This window comes from Chelon labrosus (genome assembly GCF_963514085.1).
Source record: "Chelon labrosus genome assembly, chromosome: 13".
In the NCBI taxonomy this organism is placed as follows: domain Eukaryota; kingdom Metazoa; phylum Chordata; class Actinopteri; order Mugiliformes; family Mugilidae; genus Chelon; species Chelon labrosus.
In genome coordinates, this window is record NC_140346.1 from 24,031,982 (window position 1) to 24,046,202 (window position 14,221).

Genomic DNA, 14,221 nt, shown 5'->3' on the forward strand with positions numbered 1-14,221 from the left:
ACTATACTTTATTATCAGTCAGTGGCACAGCACTGTGTTAGATATGCACAACGCTGGAGCCCGCATTCCGCTCTGACCAGCTGTGACTTTTTTTAAATTAAGTTAAAAATATGCCAGCGCTATGGCCAAAACAGTGAGGGGACATTGCAGTGCTACAATTAATTAAACGCACAAAACCTCTATGTAAAGATGGACAAACTCTCTGTCGCTCACTCAATCACTCAAGGGTTTCCTGAAGAAAGTTTTTCGGGCTCCGTGCGGTGGCGCCGTTCATCACCATCTTGGCGCCGCCTGACTCCAGCTAACACGAATGGAGCTGAGGCGAGTCATGTGAAGCAGCACCATTCCCGTAACCAGTGTTGTGCAAGTTCACACTAAACAAGAGCTAGTTCAAAGTTCGGTTCACGTAAATAAAAGTGAACAAGTTCAAGTTCATAGTTCACATGTTTTAAGTTCATAGACTCCGAAATGAACAGTTCGAGTTCTTTTTTTTTTTCATTTTGTTTTTAAATGAGCAACTTTGAGCTATTTTGAATATTCAGTATCTTTTGAATAACCATTGACTGTATATACTTGGAAATAACTCAAATGTTTGTGTGCATCAGTTGCTTCTGCAGTGCCGGAGGCGGTTTCTCTTTCAGCTGCACCAGTCATGCTGGACGGCATAAATCGGGGGTGAATGGGGGTAAATGGGGGTGAACGTCGTTATTTCCCTCCAGATTGAGCGAAACTCACGTCTGCACTCACAGTTGGAAAAATCATGCGTTCAGTTCACAGTTCACAAAAATACGAACGTGTCAGTGTTCATGCGCAACACTGCCCGTAATTATTCCTAAATTTAAGCCTTGATGTAATTTAAATAGTAATGTAAAAAATCACCCCGTGTGTTATGAATGGGAATATTAACTTTCGAGACTAAACATGTTTTTAATATCAGGCTGTAAACATGATTATTTCTGCTGTGAAGTTGGTCCATTTTAACATGGACGTCTATAAGAAAATTATGTTTGGAGCCTCTAGTGGCCATGTAAGGAACTGCAGCTCGTTCATAATTGTTCATAATGATGAACATAAATAAACTCCCTCTGGATTTATAGTACTGTGCCAACGTGGGCAAGCATCCTGGATAATACACCCCTATCCATCATGTAGTGCCATCAGGGAGGCATCTGATGGGTCCTAAATTTGGCAGCATGAGAACAATCACAAGCATGAAGCCATGTGACTCAGCCATACGTGAGTCATATATGTACTATCTACAGCGAAACGAAGAACGCAGTGTCCTGGTACCGATTATAGTCGGCCAGGATTACGCAAAGGAACAGGACATTCAAACTGTCTAAATCCGCAGAACTATTTTTGACACCACTCTCACTTTAATTTTGAGGCTGCAAAGATAGTTTTTGCACCATATAATCATGCATGTAATAATTCTTACTGCAGGAGTTTATCAGTCACTATATTGTTAAAGAATATACTCCACACAGATCAAAGCATCAAAGTACACAGACTCAACTGAGACAAAAAATAAATCGAATTCAGGGATTGATACAGTATTATAAAAAGACTTTGTAGAACATAAGTCACAGATAACGCCAATAACTGTTCAGAGATCTTACTGTAATAACCAGATGAGTCTGAATCCTCTGTAGAGCTTACCAATGACATTGCCAAGGTAATTGTGCTTAGTAGGAATATTCCATAGCTCAGCTAGTTCAATATTTCACTGCGGTGGGAAGATCCAAGGGCGTTTTGTAGTTAAAATGAGAAGCAGAGGTGGATCTGTTGGCAGTTCTTTCCTGATGTCCCAGGTGTGAATGAGCTGAAATAGAAACATGCAGGGACTTTGCTTGAAAGTGTGATTCGTGCACATCTCTTTGAAGATGTGCAGCTGCGAGATTCAGGAAGGCCAAGCTGCGGACGTGTGAACCAAGGGTCCTGTTGCTGCAGAGACGGCATCAGCCGAGGTGATGAAATGTCAATAAATCAGTGGACGCTAGCAGACAGACAACGGCGTCTTTGAGTGGTTATGTGTTCTGATACCGGCACAGACAGCAACCACTGCAGTTACTTTTTTTATCTTACAGTCAGTCCAACTTCAATTTAAATTTATTCGTATCTGTAAAAGCTGCCTGCGAACTGTGAATCCTGGCAATCAGAATGATTCTTACAGATTTTCCTAATATTCTGGCGACAGTGGCCATCATTTGTGATGAGAGCAGTTTGTACGTTAGGCTATGGCTTCGTCACATCGCATTCCCTTAGGGCAAAAGTCAAATCATTATTTTTCCAGCTGTGGGTTACATCTTTAAACGTTCTCCTTTTTTTTTCCCGCGTCTCCTATCTTGACGGAAACAGAAAGTGTTTGACCGCAGCAAAACCAACATTTGAATCCAATTTCTCTGCAAACTGTGCCGGGTGCACCTGCAGCTGACTTGCGTTCCGGTGAAGAAAAGGAGCAGAGTGGAGGATCACAGTCCGTGGGAATATTGGATTTCAACCGTGTGTGTGTGTTTTTTTTTTTTCATTTTGCAGAAAATGTTCTCAATTCAGAGGGCTGACTTCACAAACAGGGATTTACCCTGCTTTCACTGCCTGGCTAAGTTTCACTCAAAACTGTTTCAGGTCAGTGTGATGCTGCAGGCAACTGACAGGAACAGAAACGTGGAAAAATGTTGCTTTCATACCGAGTGGCTGCATGTTTGCAGGCGTTTCTCCTGGTGCACCGAACGTATTTCGGCGACATTTGCATCAACATATTCTGAATTTAATCAGAATAAAATTATAATGACCACATGGATCAGCTTTGCGTGTATTTATCCAAAAATTGACATCATTTATACGCTTATCGGGTCCCAACTCGATGGGCGCAGGGTAAATTTGCTTTCCAATGCCATAAAGCAGGTACTGGTAGCCAGGGGAACTTGGCATTTCTTCAAATTTGGGGAGTTTTCAATGTAGAAATGGACTACTGGGTATGAGACTCCAGCCTGTCAGCTCATTTTTAACCTCCATCCTCTCTGCCAGCAGTCCAGTTTTTTTGGGGGGGGGTGCTTATCTTCTCGTTCAGCCGCGAATATGCTGCCCTGAAATTGGCTTGGGGAACAAGGCACTAAAAATAGAGGGTTTGGTGACATTGATAATCTCTGCTAATGACACGTTAACAGTAGCTCGCTCCACAGGAGAGTGGCGGCTTTATCATGTGCAGCTGTCTAAAGCTGACAGTGTCTGCCTTGCTCTTCCCTGGGCTGCTGCTGCTGCCGCTGCCGCTGCCGCCGATGGTGATGATGATGAGTGCCACCTGAAAGTTGATGTGGGAATGTTTCTCAGCCCGTTTGGAAACGTGTAGTCCGGTGATATAATGTGCCCCATTATAACTCTCTAAATCCAAGATGAGGAAGGTAATGACTATTCATGAAGAAATACTTTATTAGCTTTTCCATTCTCTCTCTCTCTCTCTCTCTCTTTCTTCCCCCTGCAGGCCTTCATCAGCGCCAAGCATGAAGAGGACAAGGTCATTGTGTTTGACAGGGCAAATGTGCTCTTTATCTTCAACTTCCACCCCAGTAAGAGCTTCCAGGACTACAGGGTGGCTGTAGAAGTCCCGGGAAAGTATCCTTTTACCTCTCATATGTCATGTCACTGCTCATTGTTTTTTAAATCTTCACACACTGGCTTTGCTCTGTCACGCCACAGTGCACACTGTGCAGCCCCTCTCGGAGTAATGATGTCCTTGTTAGTTACTTCTTTTCTACAATAACATGACTAATCTCTTGAGCTTGACAAAATCGCTAACTGACAATATTTCAACCAAGACAGTAAATGTCTGCTAAAAGGGAGACCGAAGTGGAAAGCCGGGAAATACATCTTCCACGCCGCGCAGTTGACGCTCACAGACAGTGTTATTTTAGGAAGGCATTTGTCTGTGCAGCCACAGAGCTGAGAGGAGTAGCATGCGGTGCGTCACCAATCATTCGGTCCAGACATTAATTGTCTCCAGTGGATGAATCTGATCAACTCTCGTTATCCTGTAAATGTTCGGTGAGCATTACTAATAAGTCCACTAAGCCAACACGGGATCAACACAAACAAACAAACCACATCCCGCTCAGGCCGGCTCTCCTTGCAGATATTACAGGGCTGCTTCCTATTTTCAACAATCCCCAAGACGAGAGTAAAGCTGCCTTCAAAATGGAGCCTGTGAGCTTGTGGATGCAGCATAGGGAAGTTGTACACACAAAACAATAAGTCATGAGAACACCACTGCTAGGCAACTGTTGCCGTCTAGAAAGCTAATCAAGGCTGACTTAATGTAGGAACTGCAAAGCCATAATGAAAGGATGAGGGTGTAGGAAATATCTACTCAGACATACAAATTATGGAGCAAACTCAACGGCGATATACACCGATCAGGCAAAACATGATCACTGACAGGAGAAGTGAATAACATTGACCATCTTGTGACAATTCAGTGTTCTGCTGGGAAACCTTTGGACCTGGCATTCGAGCGGATGTTACTTAGACATGTAGCACCCACCTAGACCAGACCAGGCACCCCCACCCCATAGCAATGACACTCCTTGATGGCAGCAGCCATCCCCAGCAAGATGTAGCCTAACACAAAAACGGTTTAGGAACAACTCAAAAAAACATGAAGAACAGCACAAGGTGTTGACCTGGCCTCCAAATTCAATAGATCCCAAACTGATCAAGTTTCTGTGGGATGATCCACAGAGGCCCTTCCCCTAAAAGGGCCCCCCACTAACAACATTCTGTAGCCAGACACCACAGGACACCCTCAGAAGGCCCAACTGTTTTGGAGGCACAAGGGTGACCTACACGCTGTTACGAAGGTGGTCATAATGTTATGCCTGATCGGTGTATGCAGCTACCATCCATATGTTTCTGCTAATACGCCAGAAAGTTTCCACTTTCCACGAGGTTGTGAATATCCCGAGTAGGCAGTATAAATCCAACACTATGTTAGCTTCAGACTCCCTCACACATTGATTCCTATTGAAATTTAAAACATATAAAAACTTAATTTTAAACAAAGGAAAAAAAATACGGGAGAGAGAGAGAGAGAGAGAGAGAGAGAAATACTTCTTGGCTCTGTGGTTTTTAATAGATGTTACTCAAGAGTATAATAGGATAATTTCTTATGCTAATGAGTGCTCCAGAATAATCCGCTGTCCTTTCGCTGGTTCCAGTGTTTCTGTTTTTGTTACCTGCTTGGGGACCGCGGATGCAAATTAGCGGTGTCATTAAAATCCGCCGTGTTTACGACTTGCATCTTTACACCGATGTTCATTAGCATGCATTGTTCTTATTAAATAAACTGATCAAGTAATGCATGTGATCTATTCCCGCTTGCAGGACTGATACATCTCCCGTTACTTCAGCCCGGCTGCACGTCTCTGTTTGACTGAAGCTAAAGCTAACCTACTGTGTTGTACCGTTAACTGATCTGTACATGTTGGACATACAGAAAGAAGCATGTAAACTTGACTCACTAAAGCACATGGGAGTTTCTTAATGGTACATTTGAAGTAGTAGGTTTACATCAAGCAGCTTCGCCTCTAACCTTCGTCTCTCATATGAATTTGAAGGCTTTCTTGGTGTGGCTCCTTATAAAACTCCCATAGGTGCATTTGTCGGGGCGCTGAGGATGCTAAAATCACCTCTGAGAGGATTCAGGGCTGAGAACTGGCTCAGGGATCTAAGCACTGTGTCTGAATAGTTAAAAGTAAATTTGACTTGTAAAGACCCACAGTTTTAATGACGGCGTTTTCTCCGAGGCAAGTGCGTTTTATAATATAATTTCAGCAGTCACTTTCGAGAGGAATGCGAGTCAGTTGTTTATAGTAGTGTTGTTGTGCTGTGCTATTAGAGGGAAATAATAGCAGAGCCCAGTGATTCAGAAAGCACTCTCTTTAGCAGCATTGGCTGTCAGGAATTTAATGAGTCCCTCAGTTGTGATTACAGCCGGCTTAATGATCAGAAATGTGAAGGGGGACAGGGAGCTGACAGATTTGTATTTATTATAACGGACGGCGTTCCCTTACGGGGCCCGGTGCGGCTCGCGCCGGCGGGTTTCCGGGACGCGCGCGAAGCCGGGCTGCCTTTTCAGCTATGACTTAAACAACGCGGCGGTGAGTCGAAATGCACGCCGAGTTTGGCGGTTTTCTCACATGAGCGACTCCCGAGTTGCCCTGATTTGATTGGGTTTGAAGAGTAAATTTGATTTCTGCAGTATTATTCATTTTAGACGGATAAGTGGTTTCCTCTGGTTAATTAATAAAGGAAACGTAATATATCATAAATGAAAACAATGTCAGATGATATGATTTATATTAACAAGCCAAATCATTTCAGGGGGGAATGTCAATGCATTTTGCGTGATTATTACGTTACCGTCGATTAGATTAGATATTGTTGCATTGATTTTAACAGTGGAACACTTACGATATCCATTGCACGTGTTAATCAACATGGTATTAAATGTGAATAGTGAGACAGAACAATAATCAAGTATATTTGATGATTAAAAAAAGAAAAAACGAACAGAAGTAACCCCTAATCTTTAAATATCATGTGTTAATTGTGAGCCTGTTTGATGTGCAATAATTGTACGTCTGCCTCGTGTTTTTTGGCTCTGCCTTGATGGGGTAAATCATGGGCAAAGCGCTAATAGCCTTGCTGCACAGTGTCTGTAACACCGTTTTTGAGGGTTTATTTTCATTTAGATGGAACCGCATCTTTTCCTCCTGGTGCTTCTTTTGATGTTTAAGGAGAGGCCTCAGACACTGGGTGGGTTGAGAGGAAATGCAAATAAATGTGAGGGCAAAGCTCTGGCTGTCATTATACAGAGAGGCGGTAAACACATAAAGGCAAATGTGCTGTGTGCATGTGTGTGTGTGTGCGAGGAAGGTAAATGCGGCGTGCGTATGAGGAGATGCAGATCCTCCGATGGGAATGTGTGCAGAGGATCCAATTAGGGGAGAAGACAGATGAAAGTGCCACTCAGAGGCAGAAGAGGTAAACAAGACAAGCTCAAAGAGTCCAAAAGTGTTTTTTCATTACACTCAGCTGTCATATACTTAAACTTTCTTCTACCTGTGTGAGGGTCAGGGGTGTCACAGTGGAACCCTGCACCACGGCTGTATTTGGAAATAGCGGGATGCAGCTGACCACGCTGTGCACGGCTGAAAATTGATCCGCCGTGGTGTGTCATTTCCTTTGGCAATGCAGCAAGTAGCACATTATATCAGAGGGTGTCCATCTCCAGATATAAACGCCATTAAGGTACCTTTTGTTGTGCTGTTCAGATGGATCGTCAGGTGGTTTCTTTTTTTTCGGTCGTTCCGTAACGATTTAATTGCTCAATTAAAAGAATAAGCGTTTAATTGCCTGGAGGCATTGCTGTCAGAATAACTTATCAATGCTTAATTAAACAAAGAAAAATAGTTGCTAATGCATTGGTAAGAGGAATCCACAGTTGACCCGCTGCAGACGTTTTGCAACTTCTGTACTCGGTCACCGCTTCTGGCAGAGAGAGTTACTACAGCGCTGCCAGATATACGATAATTATCATATTTATGCAATAGTTTCTGGGCCTATATGATATGAAAGGGCAAATATACGATAGTTTCATTCAAATGGCCGAGCCGCTGTGTTTATTTCTTAGCTTATTGTAGTTCCATGCGCATAGAATAGCTTTGTTTTTAAATGCACTGTCCTAGTTTGTGATTATTTATTTACTTTTTGTCAAGTTGTTTTAGTACGATACAATAGTTTGGATCAAAATATGATCGTTTTAAAGCGACAGTACGATATTTCTTCATTTCTCATCTGGCAACATTGAGTTAAAGGGGAATTACTGTTTTTTTACAACTTGGACCTTATTTCTGGCATAAAATACGATCGTTTACTCACCCATATAACTTTGGTGTCATTTGGAGTCATTCGGACAATATTTAGATCCAGTGGAGCGCCACGTATATCCATATAGTGGGAGTGATTGGGGCACCGAGATGCAGCCTCTAAATAACACATTATCTGCCGCGCATCTCGTTCATTTCACCAATATTTTGTTATGATGCGCTACTGCTATACCGCGTTGAGTCCGGAGTTACCTGTCATCATCATCCGGGGTCTGTAGATTGACCTACTAACCTTTAATGATGTCATCTCTGAGCACCGCGTGCACCTGCGACGGTCGGCTTGCTTACCTGTAATTTGCTACTGCTGTTTTTTTGCAACATGGCTGAATATTTTTCCGATTTTGAGGTAGTGGACAACCATAACAGGTAACTCCGGACTTAACGGGGAATAGCACAGCATATCATAACAAAATACCGGCGAAATGAACGAGTTTCACGGTAGATAATGCGATATTTAGAGGCTGCATCTTGGTGCCCCGATCATTCCCACTGTAAGGATATACGTGACGCTCCAATGGATCTAAATATCGTCCGAACGATACCAAATGACACCAAAGTTATATGGTTAAGTAAATGATTGAATTTTATGCCAGAAATAAGGTCCAGGTTGTAAAAAACGGTAATTCCCCTTTAATACACAAACATTGCCTACAATCCCTCAGTCCCTTCAATATCAGCCACTTTCTTTCAGCTTTATTTTCTTATCTGGAGCATCAAAAACTATTCTTGGATGTTTCCTATGTTCCATATAGTTCTTGCAGACCACCAGAGTCGGTGAACTCATAGAACAGAGGTTACATTCGTGACTGTTGTTTTTCCCCCTCATTTGCTCAGCCATACTCCTCGTTACCGCAGCCTGTTCTGTCTCTCTGTCTGTGTCGTGGCTACTCCACACTTACTCTCTGGGTGATGTAAAATGCTCCACCTCCCGTGCATGAGCGCAAGGATTTTCACCAGAGATGAGAGCTTTGTCTATTGGGGCTCGGTAGGTAGAGCCGGGGGTGTGTGCTTGTGTAAGCGAATGGGTAGATATGTCTGTGACTGTAAAGCGCCTTGAGTACCAATAGGTAGAAAGGCGCCATATAAAAACAACACCATATGCTTTAAAAAGGTACACGGCAAACTGATTAGCTTAATCAGCACTGTGTCAACTCATTTGGCAAGGACTCAAATGTAATAGGCGCATATTTGAAAGTCCTTCACTATGGCTTTAACTTCATAGTGCACTATAGTCATCCCACAGCACCAGTCCTAAGTCAGATGCACATCGACTGTTTGCCCTCTCCGTATTTTTAGACATGCTTTTCTGTTGCTTCTCATTGTCCTCTTTTGAGTGTCTCTTTTTTTGCCCCCTCTCCGCGGGAGAAACAGGAGAGAAAGTAATCACGTCACCAAAAGATGTCGGCCATTAAAATGCAGTCAACATCAGATTCTTGACAGGCACTCAAACCGTCAGTGTTTTTTTTATTTTTTTTATTATTTTTTTTATTATTATTGTTATTTTCTCTCTCATTCTCGCGGTGGACACATTCTTCAGGCACTGGTCTTTATCTGGCTGGTTAGGGTATTTGAAATCCCAGTTGGATCCTGTCATGAAAGCTGTACCTGTCAGGGTAGATTGGTCTTTGATTTACACCGTGCCACTAGGCGGTTGCGATTGTGTCAGGTCATCATTCTCGTTTCTTTATTTATTTATATATTTTTTTTTGTCTGTGCTGTGCTTGGAATGCTATTTGGGATAATTCGTCGACTGCTGTGGCAACACCGCCCAACTAGGATTTAGATCTAAATAGGCTCTGCTGTGTAAAGGTGCCAACAATGTACTCTGATATTATCTGTAATGTTCCAGATAAGGTTTCTGAAAAAGGAAAATATGCATCTATATTTATTTGTTTGGTTTTTTTTAACTCTCTACACGGTGCTGTGAAATAAATCAAGACGGACTGCATTGCATCTCTCCCTGTGGTATTGCATTAGATTGTAACCCATTTCAGATATCATTCACAGACAGCCACATCATTCCAGAGGTTTAATCTGTGATCTAAAATTTCTGTTCAAACCCTGTAGACAAATAGAGGAGCTGCTTTATTCCAGGTCTTATTTTATTTTTTTATCTTAGGCCATATGACAACATTGTGCCCAGTAAAGTAATTTCTGCATTCTGGGAACAAGCTGATATTATTAAAAATCTGATGAGGCAAGAAACACAAGCAGACGGATGATGAGACAGACTGTAAACAAGCCTCGGCCAAATTATCCAACACTTTATTTGCAGGTAAAATAAATCACGAGCCAATCTGCATTCCACCACAGCCCTTTAATATCTAGTATGTTAAAGTGTGCCGCAACTATTTTAGCTCCTATCTCCGGTAGCAATCAGACGGCACGGCTATGAATGAATAAATAAATCAAGCTGTTACCTGGTGCACAAACAATAATCAGCTCGACATGACAAATCCACAACAAATCATGCCTTGTTTCTGACCTGCGGTAATTGAATGTGTTCTCGCCTCGTCTGTAAAAGTCTACCCGGGACCCTGTTTTGGGCTTGACTGTCTGAGCAATCAGCCATCCCAAATCACTGGTATTCCCATTACATCAATAAAATCTGTCCCCAAAAACGAAAAAAAAGTAATATTTCCTCAATCCACAGGTAAACTGCACGTACTATAAATTGCAAGGGTCAAATTTGATTCAAGACCTCTGTCGGGAAATAAGAACAGCTGTTCACTACTCATAGTTTGGGTGATAATCATACCTTTTAATGACCCTATATCGGGTCATTTAAAGGGGAACTACTGTTTTTTTTTTACAACCTGGGCCTTATTTCTGGCATAAAATACGGTCGTTTACTCACCCAAATAACTTTTGAGTCATTTGTAGTCATTCGGGAGATATTTAGATCCGCGTATATCCATATAGTGGGACTGACTGGGGCACCGAAACGCAGCCTCTAAATAACACATTATCTGCCACGAAACTCGTTCATTTCACACTAGTGCTATTCCCCGTTGAGTCCGGAGTTACTTTTTATCATCATCCGGGGTCTGTAGATTGACCTACAGACCTGGTTGATGTCATCTCTGAGCGCTGCGTAACGTTCAGCTTGTTTACCTGTAATTTGGTTCGTCTACTATGGTTCGTCCACAACCTCAGAATCGGAAAAATATTCAGCCATGTTGCAAAAAACTAGCAGTCTCACGGGGAATAACACTAGTGTACGATAACAAAATATTGGTGAAATGAACGAGTTTCGCGGCAGATAATAATAATATTTAGAGGCTGCGTTTCGGTGCCCCAGTCACTCCCACTATATGGATATACGCAGATCTAAATATCTCCCAAACTACTACAAATGACACAAAAGTTATATCGGTGAGTAAACGATCGTATTGTATGCCAGAAATAAGGTCCAGGTTGTAAAAAAACAGTAGTTCCCCTTTAAATGATTATATTTCTAGATCTGTAACAACAGATTCTTGCTATGGTTACACATAGGATGAGGCCTCAGGTCTGATATTGAGGAAAACTTGCAACCATACGACTATCAAACAAAAGTGTAAATAAGGCTAAAATAAAGATATTTATGCAGTGCAATAGAATTTCTTTATTTTTTTTTATTTGTTTTTGTGTTAAAGAAGCATTCTTTATTCCCTTGCATCCGCCTTGCATCAGTTGCTCCTTGGCTCGGGCCGTCTCTTATTCCGTCGTTTCTACTTCTTCTCCCCCTCTAATGTTGCATGCCCCGGCTGAGCAGGAAGCAGGGTGAGATGCAGTATTCAGACCGCTTACAAGGCCGTGCCGCATTCTTCAGATGTGCATATGCGGCTCAGTCGGCTCTTGTTTAGCCACGCCAGGCTGCTGTTGCTTTCATAAAAACCTGAAAAAAAAAACAACAAGCTGATGGAGAAACTAAGTGGTGGCTTGGTCTGCAATTGTGGTCATGGCAAGATTGTTTTCAGGTCATCAATGACTCTAATCATCATGCCTCGGCCTGCCTACTTCTCTTTCTGCTCATTGGGCAAAATTGATTGTGTTCTTTAATCATCCCCTTTATTCACAAAGGCAGTATTGATTACAATACTTTACAGCCGAACTGCAAGCTGTTGTTGCAGCCGTCTGTAGCCACTAACAAAGACGTAATCGCTCAAAGTGTCCAACTACCAATTTGCGCTGGTTCCCACTTCCTCGCAGAGAAGTTTGCCAGGGGAACTCTGAATTACTGTAACTATACCTCGATCACATCACGCTGCGCGCCACAGACACACACACACGCATGCTCAGAGTACACAGAATCCAGGAATGCCAACCGTAGTGCTACTCCAGTTCAGTTATTGGAATATGTTCCAAATCACATATAGCATGCGCTGTTAGAAATACTTGTTTGTTTGTTTTTTAAATGTGGAATTATACTTTGAGATTAGACACAGTGGCATCATGCCGCCCGAGAGAATATTTCCACATGCTTTTGATACTGTGTGTAAACCCTTTCTGTAGCACAATGAGCTTCTTCTGTCAATAAATCACTGCGGTGGCAGGTTGAGCAGGGGTGCTGCGGAGGAGGGAAGGGTGGGGGTTTTCCTCCTCAGCAGAAACAATGCACAGAGCAGAACTTCTTTTTAATCATCACTATCAAAGCAGACAAGCAGGCAGCAAAAGCAGAATTTCCCCGGCTCTGGGGCAGAATGAGGCAGCGTTTGAGGATCGCGCTCAAAACTCCAGAATGTCGCCCATGGGGAGATAAGGTGATTATTCAGCCTGCCAATTAGGGGGTTGTTTGCACATCTGCCCCTCTCTCCCGGTGTTTGCAACAGTACCACTCCTTATAGCTGCCGACCCTCAGAGACGGGCTTAAATAACGGGCTGTGCAGATGTTTATGGGTATTTACATTATACATCAGGGTGCACACACGACGGCTGCAGAGCATTTCTGACTGGCTTGTGCGGGGCTAAACGTTTCCTTTGGGAATGCTTTCAGATAAGAAATATACATATTTATGCACGTACTTATCAAAGTGAAGTTTCTTGCATTTTAAATCCAGCGTTTAAAGTGTCTCTGACGTTAATAACAGCCCCGTAACTGATTCTGACACCCATCCTTTTTGTTTTTTTTGTCAAGCGGCGAGATGGGGGCCGTGCTTTTGTCAGGCAGTGTACGAAAGTGAAAATGGTTTTCCGCAGACTGATCGTTGGGCTCTTTCCTAACGGCTTAGATCTAACATTAGACAGTATTCTACATTACCCACATTTGATCTTGCACTTGAATAAAATATGGTTTTCATGTTATATTTAATGCATTGTATGTCCGTCTTGATTTACATGTAAGGACACAACATATTTCATCAAAAACTTCTTAAAGGAAGCTGCCTTCAGTCGGATCTGCAGTGTCTGAACGTTGTTTAGTTTTCAAAAAGAATGAAGAAAAAGTGACAGCATGAGAACTCCCCTTATATATATATACAGTATGTACAGGGTTTTGATCAAAGCCATTTATATTTTTCTTGACTATTTAACAGTCTGTGTGGCAAAGAGTCACGGCCTCCAACCCGACATTTGTTGTGTTTATTTTTGACTCAAGTAGATTCATAAAGATTCTGTATCAAAGTAAAAAGAACCATGTGCATTAACAATATGCATCATACAGTTTAAATATAGGGGAGAAAATAGGACCCAGTGCAGTGTCCAGGTCTGAAAATGTGCGATAGAGTGTTTGTTTGGTTGGCATCAGATGCCTTGTGGTACCTCTGCTAAACACCAACTTGAGGCGGATCAATGCATTGTCAGCCTCCTATTGAATGTGTTACTCTGTGATTCATTTAGATCAATTTGTAGTGAATTGCATTATCTTCCACATTAATAAGACTTTTCTTTCACCGAGTTGTAAAACAGCAGAATATAAAAGAGAGGAGGAGAGGCTATTCTTTATGATCTCTCCTGTGTATCCATTGTCACTCATTTGGATCGCTTTTTCTTTTTTTATCTTTTTTTTTTGGATTAAATTCATTATTTATGCAGTGAATTAGATAAATTAGACAGGCAGGCTGGATCGCTGCGCCGCGGCTGAATCACTAATTTCAAGCAGCGCTCTCTTTGTCTGCTTGAGCTCCGCACTGTCACTTCGCAGTTCCGTGAGGAGGAGATGAATGCTGATGGATGGATGTGGGGATTTCAATGAGTATAAACCAGCTGAGCACTGCTAAGCCAAGTCTGCGCACCAAGAGTGCCCGTGATAAAACCCCCTCTCGGGCTTCTTATGTCTTCGATCTCATAATCTAGTT

At 42.4% G+C, this 14,221-nt stretch overlaps 1 protein-coding gene across 2 annotated transcripts in view; it reads left to right on the forward strand.

Moving 5' to 3' along the window:
• gbe1b (glucan (1,4-alpha-), branching enzyme 1b) overlaps positions 1–14,221 on the forward strand; it is an 89,395-nt gene that overhangs the window by 59,717 nt on the left and 15,457 nt on the right. For both annotated transcript variants that reach the window (XM_084558741.1, XM_084558742.1), the window contains one exon: positions 3,482–3,612. In XM_084558741.1, the coding sequence (XP_084414867.1) occupies positions 3,482–3,612 (131 nt within the window). The remainder of the gene's footprint in view (positions 1–3,481; positions 3,613–14,221) is intronic.